General features: G+C 40.4%; 1 protein-coding gene across 5 annotated transcripts in view; it reads right to left on the reverse strand.

Annotated features, from left to right (window-relative positions):
- The window catches only part of akap9 (A kinase (PRKA) anchor protein 9), a 245,974-nt gene extending 236,263 nt beyond the window's left edge, over positions 1–9,711 (reverse strand). For all 5 annotated transcript variants that reach the window (XM_048559679.2, XM_048559688.2, XM_048559659.2 and 2 more), the window contains exons 1-2: positions 9,584–9,711; positions 6,323–6,565 (exon numbers count right to left, since the gene is read on the reverse strand). In XM_048559679.2, the coding sequence (XP_048415636.2) occupies positions 6,323–6,565; positions 9,584–9,631 (291 nt within the window). In that variant the 5' untranslated portion in view covers positions 9,632–9,711. The remainder of the gene's footprint in view (positions 1–6,322; positions 6,566–9,583) is intronic.
- Between the last annotated feature and the right edge of the window lie 7,720 nt (positions 9,712–17,431).

Raw genomic sequence — 17,431 nt, forward strand, 5'->3', positions numbered from 1 at the left:
GATTGTAATTTCAACTCTACTTTCCTGACATTATCTCAGGATGTCCTTACCAAAGAAAATTCATATATTTTACATGACAGCTTGGCTGTGCACATGTGCATGGATTGTGCAATTAACTCACCGACCAGATGGTAAGGAAATAGCCCGAAAAATTCACTATCTACCCTTTGTTCGCCATAGTGGCTAAAGTACAGCTAAGAAAGAGGAAATGGTCACAGAATGATGGCATTAATACTGTTACCAGGTTACAGAACACTGACTTTTGTGATTCTCTGCATATACTCACACAGCAGCTTGACAAAAGACATCATTGCCTAGCTGCTTTGCATACATGCAGCAACATGACACCTGATATGACTTCGCCCAAAAGTGTGTGCCTCAACTGCAGAAACATAATTTTGGATAAAATGCACCTGTAATGCTTGAACTAAAGATGCCTCGGTTCCAAATTCACACCAAACAATGCGACCTTATATTCGTCTTTAAATTTCCTCAGAAATAGTTAAAATGTGGTCACAGCTAACACACAGACTACTCAACCTTCTGATATATAGTTTCAGTCACCTCATCTTCCCATCCAAACCTCCCTTCTACCTTCACCTGCCCTAGCCTCATGAGGGCTTAGTGGTTACCACTGTACTGTCTCACAGTGCCAGGGACCTGAATTCAATTCCACCCTTAGGCAACTGTGTGTGGAATTTGCACATTCTCCCATGTCTGCAAGGGATTTTTTCCAGGTGCTCTGGTTTCCTCCTGCAAACCAATGATGTTCAGGTTAGGTGGATTGGCCATGGTACCTGTGGGGTTATGGGGATAGGGTTGGTCTGGGTGGATTAGCCATGGTAACCAAGGAGTTGCGGGGATAGGGTGAGTCTGGGTGGGATGCTCTTCAGAGAGTCGGTGTGGACTCATTGGGCCAAATGGCCTGCTTCCATGCTGTAGGGATTCAATGATAGCCCTAAGCTGCACATACATTTCTAGTTTTTCCTCATGTGTTCTCAAATAGTCTAAACCTAACCCTCATCTCTTCCACATGATGAGCCTTGTTCTCCTTTTTCCACATTCCTGAACTATAAGACCATAAGACTATAAGACATAGGAGTGGAAGTAAGGCCATTTGGCCCATCGAGTCCACTCCGCCATTTAAATCATGGCTTATGGGCATTTCAACTCCACTTCCCTGCACTCTCCCCGTAGCCCTTGATTCCTTCTGAAAGCAAGAATTTATCGATCTCTGTCTTGAAGGCATTTAACGTCCCGGCATCCACTGCACTCCGTGGCAATGAATTCCACAGGCCCACCACTCTCTGGCTGAAGAAATGTCTCCTCATTTCCATTTTAAATTTATCCCCTCTAATTCTAAGGCTGTGCCCACGGATCCTAGTCTCCCCGCCTAACGGAAACAACTTCCCAGCATCCACCCTTTCTAAGCCATACATTATCTTGTAAGTTTCTATCAGATTTCCCCTCAACTTCTAAACTCTAATGAATACATTCCCAGGATCCTTAGCCGTTCTGCTAACCACAGCAGCCATAACTGCTGACCACTCAGCTTGTCATCCTGGTCTCCATGCAGGATGACATTGTAACATATTCCCTCATCTTTGGTACTTAGCTATTCTTTCAAATCCAAAGCCACCACACCCCACTCTCAACTGGACTCATGGGAAGAGATAATGAGAACTGCAGATGCTGGAGAATCCGAGATAACAAAGTGTGGAGCTGGATGAACACAGCAGGCCAAGCAGCATCTTAGGAGCACAAAAGCTGATGTTTCGGGCCTAAACCCTTCTAGGCCCAAAATGTCAGCTTATGTGCTCCTAAGATATTGCTTGGCCTGCTGTGTCCAGCTCCACTCTTTGTTATCCCACTCATGGGAATATTTTATTCATTTGTTCTTGTTTTTTTGCAATTTAGAACAAACAAAACTTGTTTCGTGAACGAAAGTTTTCCAAAATACTAACGTTATGCACAAAAATACATGACTGCTACTATCACTACACGGTCAAGTGATCTTGTAACTTGACATTAAACAGGTATAATGAAGTAAGTCATGTAACTGAATACATCCCTCACATTGAATAAAAGCCAATGTTTTATGAGAACAAAAGAATTTAAATATTTTTCATTTCAAACATTAACTTCTCCTCTGCAAAGAATTCAAAAACTGTCAAACATTCAGCAATTAGCTCTCTAGGCAATGTTTAATAGAAAAACTATTTCCCACAGAAATAATTATACATTTGTTTTCACACTTATGTCAATGTGATTTGTAATCTCAGCAGTGCAGCTACAATCAATACTGTGCTTCCATTTATACAACAGTTTAAAAATCTTCAGATACAAGATAGACAAAATCTGAGAATGGACCAGACCTGCGTCACGTACAACAGAGTGCTTCACTTCCGGTGACGAGGATTTGACTTACAACAAAGAGACAGCAGAGCTCCCAAAAGCCCAGTTACTGCCATACCTTGGCAATCCTCTCCTCCCCTGATCTTGTGCACATTCAGCCTCTCTGAACCAAAGTCACCCCTCTCAGGCTCATATCTTTTGTGACAGTCTCAGCAAAGAGCTCTGCACAACACATAAACAAGGCAACAAGGAGTGTGCAACCCTGCCTGACTGGGAAGCTTTCAGATTTCCAACCACTGATTGAGACTGCACTAACAATGCTGATGTAGAGCAGTTGGATCCAATTACAGATTCTTTTCCCAAAGTCTATTTTGGACAGCACATCCCACATTTCGGTGCACAATATTCTGTCAAAGACCTTCTCCTAATCGACACAATTACACAGGAGTCCAGGCCCCTGTCCTGAGCGTGGCAATTGCATCCCTGTGGAGCAGAGGGCTCTCAGAGATCATCCTGCCTGATAAATACAGGTTTGGTTGAAATGAATCAGTATGAAATGAATCGGTACCAGAGCAAATCTGACCTTGTTAGCGATGACCTTAAACGTGTGCTGAGCAAGGTGAGGGCCCATGGTGTTCGAGGTGAGCTACTGGCTTGGATTGAGGATTGGCTGTCTGACAGAAGGCAGAGAGTTGGGATAAAAGGCTCTTTTTCGGAATGGCGACCAGTGACGAGTGGTGTCCCGCAGGGCTCAGTGTTGGGGCCACAGCTGTTCACCTTATACATTAATGATCTGGATGAAGGGACTGGGGGCATTCTGGCGAAGTTTGCTGATGATACAAAGATAGGTGGACAGGCAGGTAGTACTAAAGAGGTGGGGAAGCTGCAGAAAGATTTAGACAGTTTAGGAGAGTGGTCCAGGAAATGGCTGATGAAATTCAATGTGTGTATATGTGAGGTTTTGCACTTTGGAAAAAAGAATACAGGCATGGACTATTTTCTAAATGGTGAGAAAATTCGCAAAGCAGAAGTACAAAGGGATCTGGGAGTGTTGGTCTAGGATTCTCTAAAGGTTAACTTGCAGGTAGAGTCCGTAATTAAGAAAGCAAATGTAATGTTGTCGTTTATCTCAAGAGGGTTGGAATATAAAAGCAGCGGTGTGCTTCTGAGGCTTTATAAAGCTCTAGCTAGGCCCCATTTAGAATACTGTGTCCAATTTTGGGCCCCACACCTCGGCAAGGACATACTAGCCCTGGAACGTGTCCAGTGGAGATTCACACGGATGATCCCTGGAATGGTAGGTTTAACCTATGATGAATGGCTAAGGATCCTGGGATTGTACTCATTAGAGTTTAGACGGTTGAGGGGAGATCTAATAGAAACTTACAAGATAATGTATGGTTTAGAAGGGGTGGACGCTAGGAAGTTGTTTCCGTCAGGCGGGGAGACTAGGACCGTGGGCACAGCCTTAAAATTAGAGGGGTAAATTTAAAACTGAAATGAGACGACATTTCTTCAGCCAGAGAGTGGTGGGCTTGTGGAATTCATTGCCACGGAGTGCAGTGGAGGCTGGGATGTTGAATGCCTTCAAGGCAGAGATTGACAAATTCTTGATCTCAGAAGGAATCAAGGGCTACGGGGAGAGTGCAGGGAAGTGGAGTTGAAATGCCTATCAGCCATGATTTAAATGGCGGAGAGGACTTGATGGGCTGATAGGCCTTACTGCCACTCCTATGTCTTATGGTCTTATGGTGATTTTGTCTGCAAACAGCAGTCAAATTTGAGGCCAATTTCTAACTTTCTCCCTCCTCCTCTTTCACTCGTAGACAAGGATGATGATACCTTTCCTCAGAAGTTCATACTTGCTACTTGCCAGAGGCATATTATCGTACACTTCCAGCAGTTCCTGGGCATTCAAGTACCATAGAGCTGAATACAACTCGGCCAGTAAGCAGTCACTTCCAGGAGTTTTATTCTTTTCTAAGGACTCGAGGGCTTTGCTCGGCTCACCCAGATATAACAACTGGCCCAGCCTCTCCCGGGTACTGTCATTAAGACTTCCATGATAGAGGACAGGAACTCAGTCACCCAAGCCTTTTCCACTTCATCTGGAGGTCTAAGATGGACCGTGTCTGCAGGGACACCACACAACTCTAGATAGACGGCGGAAGGACATACCCAATGCTGCCCTCATCCTGATAGCCACCTTCGTGTGTGGCTCCATCAAGCTGGGCACAGACCCTCGACATGCAAACACCAAGTATCACTACGAACTCAGGTTCTATCTGTTCCAGTGTTGTGAAGGATGAGTCTGGCCTCAGTGACGCAGAATGTTCCAAGCAGCTGGTCCATTCCTTATCGCTGTCCTTCATGGAGAAACGTGCACAGAAAAACACTTTGACCACAAGTCCATCAGGAAGTGGTCAGCAGATTGCATTATTGGTCTCCAGCGGAAAAAGGAAAAGGTGGATACTGTTGGGTTGCTCCTTAAGCAGACTGTCAAGTCATTTGGCAAAATGCCTCATCACCAGAACTTTCCAAGAAGCATCAAGACATCACTTAGGTACTGGTGAGGGCAGTACCTGCACAATCCGTCATGTATGCCTAGAGAGAGAGTGGGAGGGATGGAGTATGTGTGTGTGTACACATGTGGTAGAGACTCAGGCACCACCTCTGGAGTATGTTTTTGCAAAGCAAGTGTGGAGAAAAATGCTGCGGTTTCTGTTGAGGTTGGTCCCAAACAGCTGTGACGCAGGACCCTATGCTCTATGGTCTGTTCCCCGGGACGCATATCGAGACAAACATCAATTGTGCCTGGAGGACCATCAACTTGGTGAAAGACACTCTTTGGTCTGCCTCAATCTTGTTGGACATCCAGGGTAAGGAATCAGCCTCAAGTGTTGCAGACTATACAATCCAAGGCCCAAGACAACATGCGGAAGGACGCACTAAAGATCAGGGCAGCTGCCACCAAGGTACAATGGGGAAAACCTTCTATCTAAGGTCTCCCTGCCGAAGTTAAGTAGAAATTTGTTCCGTTATTGGTCCTGCCCCAGTGCTTCAAATGCATGTAAATATGGGTGAGTAACAAAGGCCTTGGGTTTGATTGCTGGATAGGGTTTTGTTTCTTCATATGCATTTAGACCATAAGACATAGGAGTGGAAGTAAGGCCATTTGTCCCATCAAGTTCACCCCGCCATTTAAATCATGGCTGATGGGCATTTCAACTCCACTTCCCTGCACTCTCCCTGTATTTGTATAGAACTGAACTGCTTTAATGACTATACATGTACACAAACATATTTTTACGAGCAAAGTAGATCTTTGAAATAAAAACAGACATACAAAATCTAGGCTAACATGTTGAACTGGTGTATTGTGATCATATCTCATCTTTGCAAGGATGTTTTGGGTTAGGTCACTTTTTCTGAATACCAAGAAATCGGTGCTAATGGCAAGTTGTATTTCCCGCAACCAATGTAACAAAATTCTAACACAGATAGTAGGAACTGCAGATGCTGCAGAATCTGAGATAACAAGGTGTAGAGATGAATGAACACAGCAGGCCAAGCAGCATCAGAGGAGCAGGGAAGCTGACGCTTCGGGCCTAGACCGGTCTTCAGAAAAATTTTTCTTTCTGACGAAGGGACTAGGCCTGAAACGTCAGCCTCCCTGCTCCTCTGATGCTGCTTGGCCTGCTGTGTTCATCCAGCTCTACACCTTGTTATAACAAAATTCTACTCTTCCAATCAGAAACATATGAATTTGGTACTTAATGAAACACCCTCTACCCACAGCACATAATGTATGAACTTAGCAGAACTGGGAAAATATTAGGCTTTTGTTCTCTTACTGTAAAACTATAAAAAAACACCACACAAATCCTACATGGTATATAAGCACACGATAAATGAATTTGTCACATCTTATTAAATTGAAGAAAAACAAAGCACAAATAATTCTCACCTCAAACATATAGGTCTGGTCCTGTTTGATTACATCTCCACTGTGTAAAATCCTATTAATTATGAACTCTCCATCTCCTAGTGGACCACTCTCTGCCCTAGTTTTAGCATCCTGTTGCTGATGTTTAGGTGTGACGTACTCCACCTGCTCCTCCGGTTTGTTTACTACTTTTTTCTTTCTCTTTTGTTTTTTTCCCGGATTATGAAGGTTGACCTGGGCTTTCCGTTGTCGAAATTGGGCAAGCTGAAAATAGAAAATTTGATCATGACTTTTCAGATTATCAGAATCTTTAGAGATACAAGATCTTACATTTTTCTTCACATAAACAGAAACTAAAACATTATAGTAAATAATGACAATTAATCCTATACATATTCCCTCATGCCTAGAATACAAATTGTTTAATATAGTCTCGTTTGGAAAAGATGTTGCAAACAATTCTGTATTACAGATTATGTTATATTTCATTTCCAATAGTAATGATTTTGTTGCTTGCATCATCTTTCTGCACAATGCTTCGAGCATACAACGCTAAGGGGTAATTTGACCAAGGAATTTTAAGATATTGAAAGGAAATAATATGGTTAATGGAGAGAAACATGTCCCTTCCAGTAGGTGACATTAAGCAAAGAATAATCCAGTCAGTTCAGGTGCTGTTTTATCCCCATACCCCTGCAATTTCCTTCAAATATCAAATTAATTTCCGTCTGACATCATGGGTCTTGGAAACAGTTTGGAATTCCAATTAATTGAGTAGATGCTAGCTCAATTAAATATGTTAAATCAGAGATAGATACATGCTGGACATTAATAGAAAAGGAGTCTGAGTCAAAGCACGTGCAGTGAAGGTACAGATTAGCCATGAATAGTAGAACCGGAATTCAAGGCATAATGGTCCTATTCCTGTTCCTACATTCCCATAATCTAAACCAGTACGAACCAAGTGATTCAGTCAACTAAGTTGGGACTATAGCAAGAATTCATTCCCTGAACAAACTTTACACATCTTTTTCAAAGCCTTTCCAATGTGAGAAGAAAAACAAAACTGAAGCAACAATAATAGTATTATGACAGATTCAGAATGACTTCCAATCCAGGATAATGCTGAGAGGAACATCTGGGAATATATTTTCTATGTAATATAAATATATATTTCAAAACTTGGTGCAAGTAGTAAACATAAGATAAAGATATAAAAGCAAAATACTAAAGATTTTGGAAATCAGAAATGAAAACAGAAAAACTTGGAGTAGGTCTGGCAGCATCTGCAGAGGCAGAAAAAGACTTAACATGTCAAGTCTGTTCTGACTCTTCTAGAGTACGTATTCTTTGAGTAAAAAGCTTAATTAATGTGCAAAACCATTACATAACAACATTTGGGAACTGCTGATTCTGATCATTTTTCACAAATCAGTTCAAAAGTATTATGTCAGACTTGAAATGTTAACTCTGAATCAGCTTCTCTTTCACCAGTCAGACATGATTCCAAAGATACTGACCATGTAGATTAAGATTTGGTGATTAGGATTTTTTCTAGACATTGTCCAATTTTGTACAGTTTACCTTATCCATTTTGCAGGTGGTGTGTTGAACTTTAATACTTCATCAAGAGGATGCAACAAGCTAAAATCGATATGGAAACATGGAAATGCACACTTCAAAAAGTTTGTGTTCACTTTGGTAAACAAAACTCAAAGTTGCCCTCCATGTCATGAAATATACTCATTTTCGTAACTATCATAACTTTCTTAAATATCCCATTGGCTGAGGGAAAGAATTCTACTTTGCTAATATGCTAAGACTTTAAAGATTTGCTTCAGTCTTTGACTAAGCAACAGCTTAATGAGTAAAACATTACTTCACAACACAACATTTGGCAACTGCCGATTCTAATCAGCCTCAGGATATCATTGCAGAAGTTTCTCACATTAGCATCCGAGGTCTAACAAAGCCGTATCAATTACTTTCACTCAATCATGAACAGTGAAATTTGTGGGACCGCTTTCATCACACAGACTGCTCTAGTTTAATAAGGCCCACAACAACCTTGTCAACAGCAGCTACAACTTGATAATGACAGGCATATCACAGAAACAAATAAAGAAACTGTTTTCATACTTTATCCACATGCTATATCAATATGGATTAATTTAATTCATTTTATATTCTGTTTTCCCCAACTTCTACTGCAGCTATGTCAAACTTCAAGGTTGTCTTTCCCACCTGTTCATTCGTCACTCAGCAAGATTACAACTATCACTGGAAACAAATACACAAGTGCATTGAATTATGTGAGAATGCAATAAGATGCTATATATATGCACGAGGCTATTCTTGTAGACAAAGACGCTACTGAAATTATCACATTTAATCATTCTGTAACCATATGAAAATCTAAGTTTCTCTGTGATGCAAAACATTTACAGTACATCAATAAAAATGGGAGATTATGCCTATTGAATTTTAGCACACACAGAAATAAAGCTGTCACTACTCACACAGTTCATAAACAATCTTGTAATTTCTTGGGCAAAACAGATGATAATAATCAGACAATCTGGTGGCAGTTCAAATACTCCAGCATACCTTTATTAAAGTACCAATCCTGTTGATGGGATTACTAAACACTACTAAATTATAAATCTGGAAAAAATGTAACAATTACATACTTTAGAAGTTGTTGTTAAACTTCTGCAATTTTGTTACATTAAAGTGACTTTCACTCCAGCCTTCTTAAGATGTATTATCTTAAATGTACTTCAAGACGTTAGAAAGTATGTAATGTATTGGGCTGTCATTGCGAATAGCTGCTACATCCAATCCAACACGGTTAACAGAAACAAACCGTTTTCGCTGAAAGCAAAATCTTTAAACAACTTTCATTAACACACTTAATTTCTGTTCAATTTATAATGTACAATCTTTCCTTTGACACGTCCTTGCAAATAGCTTTGTATCGATTCTGATTAACTCGTTTAATTCAATTCACAACAAAGCCCTGGATCCTGCTCTAGGCCCTTCTGGCACCTCAAGTAAACAATAAAAAGCACGATTACCAAAGGCCTACAATCCCCTACAGTTGGCTAAAGCCTGCGGATCCAATTAGAAAGCACAGAGATATTAAAGCTCATCCCTCTGCACCTGGAGACGGGGCCATGGACTAGTGCCTTCCAGACAGAAAACAGCCGACCAGCGCCGGCCTCCGTCCCTCCCTTATCCCGACTCCAGTATTCACCGCCGCAGCAAGTGAGGGACTCTTACCTTGGCTTTGCCGGCCTCCAATTTCTTCTGTCTCTCCTCGTCTTCCATGGCTGTGTGAGAGGGAGGGAGTGGAGCTCAGTCAGTGACACGTTAGCAGCGCCGGCCGACACCACGGCCCGCGGCAACGACACCACTGCGCATGACAGACTCACAGGACAGCAATCCCTCGCACGGGAGGAGGCGGCTGACGCCAGGTCAGAAAGGATGGGGAGAGGAGGAGAAGATGGTGAAAGGGAGGGAAGGAGGAGTTGGAGATGGATGGGGAGGAAATAGATACAGCTGTGAATGTTCTAGAAAAAGATGGGGGAGAAAGTAAGTAGGACTCAAAAAATAAATGTTCCACATGTAACTAAAAAGCCAGCCATACATTAAGTTCAACCAGGTAGAGCAGGATGGTGCTAGATCTGAAGTGTTGGGGCCACCATTCAATGAAATGATGTTATCAGTATGTCCATATGAAGAATAATGGTGTAGAGACATTGTACATCTATTGTGAAAAGGAAACAGTTAGGGTTAGAAAGCAGGAAATTGTCAAAAGTGGCAAAGGACACCGGCAGTGTTACAGATGCGGTGGATGAGCCTTGACAAAGTGAAACAATAAAATTAGAGATAGAAAGAATTCAGTTGGACGGGGCAAGTAATACCAGGATGATTATATTAAATTTCTTTACACTTATTACATCAACTCAAACAACAATACTAAGCACAAAGCTAGTTCACTGATTGTACATTAAAGAATAGTACAAGACTCCTCAACAGTATGTGGCCTCTAGAGTTGTAGAAATCCCAGATGTGATCTGTACCAATTTCAACTGGACACCCACATTAAACTTTATCAAAGCTGAATTATAACAAATTTTGATGGCTTTTTGATTAAAGCCTTACAAATCTTTCCAAAACTCCATTATTACATAAAATTATGAATGTCTAATTCTCATGGAATAGCATAAGTGTTTAGACTAGTCAGACTGGAAATCTACCGTTTAGAAACATCAGTTGTCTGGAAGTTCTTTGAGCAGAGCCATTCATGTGTCAGTTTAGTACAATATATTGAGAGCAGAAAAAATGAAGATGTGTTGGGGTTAGTAAATTCTTTTCATTACTTTGAACATACAACAATGTGAACAAGGAACAAGAGTAGGTTCACTTGGCCCTTTGAATTTGCTCTGCCATTTCAAGATGATCATGGCTGACCTGATTTTAACCTCAACTTGTCATTGGGGTCGATTAGCTCAGTTGGCTGGATGGTTGGATTGTAATGCAGTGTGACATCAATGGTGTGGATTCACTTTCTGCACCAGCTCAGGTAACCACAAAGGACTCTCCTCCTTAACAAGGACTCTCCTCCTTAACCTCTCCCCTTACCTGAGGCATAGTGACCTTCAGGTTAAACCACAATCAATCTTGTCACTTTAGAGAGGAACCCAATGATCTGGCAAGACAATGGTAATTTGATTACTAAAAGGATGAAGGATTATCAGAAATGTAAAGACAGAATCTATTTATCTCTGCCTTAAAAATAAAGATTCTGCATGCATCGCCTTTTGAGGAAGGGAATTCCAAAATATTCAAATCTCCCAGAGACAAAATATGTTTCTTCATCTCTATGTTAAATGTGTGACCCCTTATTTTTAAACTCTGATTCCTAGTCCTAGATTCTCCCACAAGAGGAAATATTCTTTTGACATTCATCTGGTCAAGTCTCGTCAGGATCTTAAATATTTCAATCAAGTATTTCAATTGACTTTTCTAAACTCCAGCGATTATAAGCATGCACTGTTAGCCCTTCCTAATAAGGCAATCTTCTCATTCTGGGTTTACTACTTTAAAGTGTTTTATGTTTAAGGTAGCTAATGTACATCCACAGTGGTTTCTGTTTCATGTACATGATTAGGCCAGAATGTCATTCGATAATGCAGAAAAGTCAGAAATCCAGAAATGATTTGGTTCTAAGCATTCTGGACTGCAGGGTCACAATTGACTTACACATAAAAGAATCTCAATAATTATTAAATTCATTAAAACAGGCGGACAAGACTTTTATTTCGTCAACAGTCTCATGACAGTAGTGGACTGTAAGGAACCACAGCCAGAAAGAGGAGAGTTTTCAATTTTTAGAATTGTGTTTCCATAAACTAACCTTAAAATTTGTATTGAAGTTGTTAGCTTTCTGCGACAGAAATGTTTGTAATGTTCAGGACATCATGGATGAATATAAAATGAACTGAACTTTAAATGTATCCCATTGGAATAATCTGAATGGAAAAAGTATCAAAAGATGACCAGACACTTTCCTTCAAAAGGGAAATAAGCAAAAAGACAGGAATGCACTTTCACTTCAAACTGATCCAGATAACAGTTGTTACACTCTTAAGAAACCAGCCATGACATCCAGAACAAAGATGTTGCTAGATCAGAATTTTTTTATTTCCTCTGCCAAGGAGGGTCATAATATTCTGCAGTTCTCAGTCATGTTCCCTACTTGCCCACCCTTGACCTGGTTGCAATTTTATGGGAGGCAGATGAGGCCTGATGTGGCATGCCTTCCCTCACCTCGAATGACACCCATAAGTGGCCAACTTACAAGCAAGTAATGGCAAGTTGCTGCTCAATTTCCAGCTAAGAGTGAGGAAATCAAGGAGACAGGAGCACAGCACATTAGCCTGCTCAAACTAAATGCATTGTTTGATAAGTGGCATGTTACAGAGCATTTATAATTGCTTGCTTTTATTGTTCAGAGAAATATTTGTATTAACTGTTCAATCAGAGACTTACAACATGAGAATGGAAGTTATACAGGTAATTGTCTTCTGATTGGCTTTCCTCTGTAGGTACAGTTTCGCAAAAGGTTAATGTTAGCAATCAGATAGAAAATAGTGACAAGGTTTGTTTTGCTTTTTACCATTTTGCTGTCATGCTAAAATATATTTGCATTTACCATTTACAACTCCTTCTGTCGGTGCTGAGTCATCAATACTCATGCCAAAATTTTTGAACTTAACATTCACAAGTCTGCAAGCCTTAATATGATGAGACCTGACTTTGAAGTTATCTCTAAAGAAAAGTCAGCCAGAAGTTTATTGATTAAAATGCCTGAGTCTCCATAACTAATGAGATGAATCCTTGGAAAGGATTATAAGAGATAGGATTTATAATCATCTAGCAAGCAACAATTTGATTGGAGATAGTCAGCATGGATTCATAAAGGGCAGGTTGTGCCTCACAAACCTCCTTGAGTTTTTTGAGAAGGTGACCAAGCATGTGGATGAGGGAAAGGCAGTTGACGTGGTGTGCATGGACTTCAGTAAAGCCTTTGATAAGGTTTCACATGGTAGGCTATTGGAGAAAATACAGAGGCACAGGATTGAGGGAGATTTAGCAGTTTGGATTAGAAACTGGCTTTCTGTAAGAAGGCAACAAGTGGCGGTTGATGATATTCAGCCTGGAGTCTGGTCACTAGTGGTGTGCTTCAAGGATCTGTTTTGGGACCACTGCTGCTTGTCATTTTTATAAATGACTTGGACGCAGGCATCGGTGGATGGGTTAGAAAGTTTGCAGATGACACTAAAGTCGGTGGAGCGGTGGACAGTGTGGAAGAATGTTGCACGTCGCAGGGAGACTTGGATAAACTGCAGAATTGGGCTGAAAGGTGGAAAATGGAGTTTAATATGGATAAATGTGAGGTGATTCACTTTGGAGGAATAATAGGAAGGCAGAATACCGGGTCAATGGAAAGATTCTTGGTAGTGTGGATGTGCAGAGGGATCTTGGTGTCCATGTACATAGATCCTTAAAAGTTGCCACCCAGGTTGATCGTGCTATTAAGAAGGCTTACGCTGTGTTAGGTTTTATTGGTAGAGGGATTGAGTTCCGGAGCCGTGGTGTCATGCTGCAACTGTACAAAATGCTAGTGTGGCCTCATTTGTAATATGCGTGCAGTTCTAGCCGCCCCATTACAAGAAGGACGTGGAAGCATTGGAAAAGGTGCAGAGGAGATTTACCAGGATGTTGCCTGGTCTAGAGCGCAGGCCCTATGAAGAAAGGCTGAGGGACTTTGGTCTGTTCTCATTGGAGAGAAGGAAGCTAAGAGGGGATTTAATAGAGACATACAAGATGATCAGAGGATTAGATAGGGTGGACAGTGAGAGTCTTTTTCCATGGATGATGACTTCAGCTTGTACAAGGGGGCATAGCTACAAATTGAGGGGTGATAGATTTAAGACAGATGTCAGAGGCAGGTTCTTTACTCAGAGAGTGGTAAGGGCATGGAACAATCTGCCTGCCAATGTAGTTAACTCAGCCATATTAGGGGCATTTAAATAGTCCTTGGATAAGCATGTGGATAATGATGGGATAGTGCAGGGGCATTTAAATAGTCCTTGGATAAGCATGTGGATAATGATGGGATAGTGTAGGGGGAGGGGCTTAGATTAGTTCATAGGTCAGCGCAACATCGAGGGCCAAAGGGCCTCCGCTGTATTGTTCTATGTTCTATGAATCAGAGTTGCCAGTGAGAGTTGGGTCACAACACTTTCTTGCTTTGGTGAGCTGTGAAGTTAAACTTGATTTTATCTTATTTACTTAAATTAAATTCCATTCAGCTTAATGGTGAGCTATTTAAGCCAACATCACAAGGGTGGAAACCAGATAGGAGAAGTTGACATTTTGGCTATTTCATAATGTCTGTTTGCTAATTTTGGCTAAACTTTACATACTTCACTATCGAATTGAAGATAAATTCATTAATTTAGAGATTTCACAGATTCGTTTATTTTCATTAAGACAGATATATTTGAATCAATAAAAGTTTGCAAATCAAGCTAACATTCCCCATTTTGAATTAAATTTTTATTTTGCAAATTCAGGTAACTTCTTTAAAAGCTCAAAGTGCAAGAGGAACTTGATAAGTCTGACAGCATCTGTGGAGGCAGAAATGTTTCAAGTCCAATATAACTCATAGTTTAGAACTTTATTCTCTTTTCACAGATATTGCCAGATCTGCTGTATTCCTCGAGCATTTTCTGTTTTTATTTCTAATCTCCAGTATCTTGCAGTACTTTGCTTTTATTTGAAGGTAGCTAATTAATTTGGGCTTGAAATGATGCTAAGGTTAGGGCAGCATTACAGCTCATTTACAAACATCAACATGCAAAGAGTTAAAAATGACCCAGGATATTAATTTGAGAAGATGGAATCAGGCAGCATTACGGCTGTACCCAAAAATAAACATATGCAATCCTTAACATAATATCATTCACTACAGAATTTTAATTGTTGTGCAATCATAAAATGGTTGTAACATTTCAAAATTTGCTTCATGAATAAAATTGAAATTTCACGTAAATTACTGAGTTTTGAGACAGGTTACAATTTCATTAGGGTCACCACTGCAAAATGTTCATGCCTGGAGACAACAGAGATGAAGGAACATTGAGAACTTTAGACAACTGATGACAGAGTTGAAGTATCACATAATGCATGATAATGCAGCAAATGTTTTAATTTAGAACATTGAACAGTACAGCACAGTACAGGCCCTTCAGCCCACGATGTTGTGCTGAACTTTTACCCGAAACCTAAGGTCTATCTAACCTTATACTATCATCCATATGCCTATCTAATACCCGCTTAAATGACCCTAATGAGGCCAACTCCACTACCCTCTCTGGCAATGCATTCCACGCCCCTAGATTTGTTTTGCTGCTTAACCAGTCATTTAATTTAAGAATCAAATACTAGCCTTTGCAGATGAATGATGTCAGCCAGAAGCAAGAAATATTTGAAAATACTTTTGTGATAATCAAACTGTTAATTCATAGTGAAACCGTAGGAATTATATGAAGGTGCTCCCTCAAGTATCGAATGAATTTGAAAAGTACAGTACATTACCAACATCACTGGTTTTCTCTTTCCTCCTGGAAAATGGTGTTGTGCAGCTGATTGTCTGACAGATTTTTAATTCCACACATCGCCTTTTAGACATTTTGTGTCTCTTTGGTTAAACGTTGTCTTCCTCCTAAGACATGCTATCTCAAAATACCCTTGGAAAGAAACGCTCAGTGTTTCAGATTTCAAAGTTTAAATTATAAATTATTTAATTTAGAGGACTAATGTATCAGAGAATGTAATTTAAGCCACAACAGTTAGGTAATATAAGTGAACTCACTTTTATTATTCATTAATAAATAACATTTTATACAAGTTAAATGTCATTTGAACCATTTCTTTGATGATGCTCAATTTGAAGTTAAGTGCACAATACTTAATTGTTGGTGTCTGTTATAAAGGATATTATCAAAGATGCGTTCGTGAAGGGGAAGTCATGCCTGACAAATTTAATATAACTTTTTATAGGTAACAAATTGGATAGATAAAGGGGGTACCAGTACTGAGGTCAGCAAAATTGATCTGATGGGATGGGTTTCTCTTGCACTGTGTTGTGATCAACGTCCCAGCAGAATGAATAATTAGGGCTGTATCGAGACTAAGTGAGGTAGGGAAGGGTTTAGGAGAGGGGAAATGTAGCTTTACAAAGCAAGAGGATATGGCAGCATTACAGAACAGCTGATAATGATTCCCAGAGTAGGACAGGAAGGAACTGAATATACAAACATAGAGAAAACAGCAATAAGTAGGGTCAAAGGAGGGAGAAAATAGTAAATAGGCAAAATGAATGGCTCTTTACTTGAATGCATGTAGCATTTGAAACAAAATAAATGAATTATTGAAACAAATAAAGGTTAATAGGTATGATCTTACAGTCATTGTGGTGACATGGTTACAAGGAGATCGGTGCATGCGACTTTCCAAAAGAAGAGACGGAAAGGAAAGGGTGGTCAGGTAATATTGTTGGCATGGGTTGGAATATGTATGATAGCAAGAAATGGTCTTGGATCAGAAGACTTAGAATCCATATGGATGGAGCTAAGAAATATAAAGGGGAAGAAGGCACTCTTATGAGCAGTCTATTGGGCCCCTAACAATAGCTATGTGGTGGGACAGAGAATAAACAGGAGATAGATTTAGATCTATTGTCATATGTATATAAAAATACAGTGAAAAGTGTGTTTTTACCATGATGTATGCAACATGTTACCACACTCTTGAAACAGACTGTACTAAACAAAGTTAACATACACAATCACATGAGATCAGCCACAACTAAAAAGAAAGGATTTCTTCTCTATGATCGATGAGGCAGGACAGGAAATATTTAAAAGATAGGCAGAACTCAAGTAAAAATACACATTTTCCAATGTTAGTATATTAACTACATTTAAATTAAAGGATACCACATCAGAAACGTTAGCATTACTAAAGACAGTACATTAATCATGGGTGGCTCTAATCTTCATGTAGCTTTGGATATTCAGATAGCAGGGGAAGTCATGAGGAGCAAGTCACACAGTATTTTTGGGATAGAATCCCAGAATAATGTGTTGTGAATCCAAGCAGGAGTCAGAGTATTTTGGATCCAGCTTAATAAATGATGTCAGAGTAAAGGATCCCCTGGGAAAGCGTGACCATAACATGGCAGAATTCAATATAACAAAGTGTGGAGCTGGATGAACACAGCAGGCCAAGCAGCATCTCAGGAGCACAAAAGCTGACGTTTCGGGCCTAGACCCTCCATCAGAGAGGGGGATGGGGAGAGGGAACTGGAATAAATAGGGAGCGAGGGGGAGGAGGACCGAAGATGGAGAGAAAAGAAGGTAGGTAGAGAGGAGAGTATAGGTGAGGAGGTAGGGAGGGGATAGGTCAGTCCAGGGAAGACGGACAGGTCAAGGAGATGGGATGAGGTGGTGGGTAGGAAATGGAGGTGCGGCTTGAGGTGGGAGGAAGGGATGG

The sequence above is a fragment of the Stegostoma tigrinum genome, chromosome 2, assembly GCF_030684315.1.
Source record: "Stegostoma tigrinum isolate sSteTig4 chromosome 2, sSteTig4.hap1, whole genome shotgun sequence".
NCBI lineage: Eukaryota > Metazoa > Chordata > Chondrichthyes > Orectolobiformes > Stegostomatidae > Stegostoma > Stegostoma tigrinum.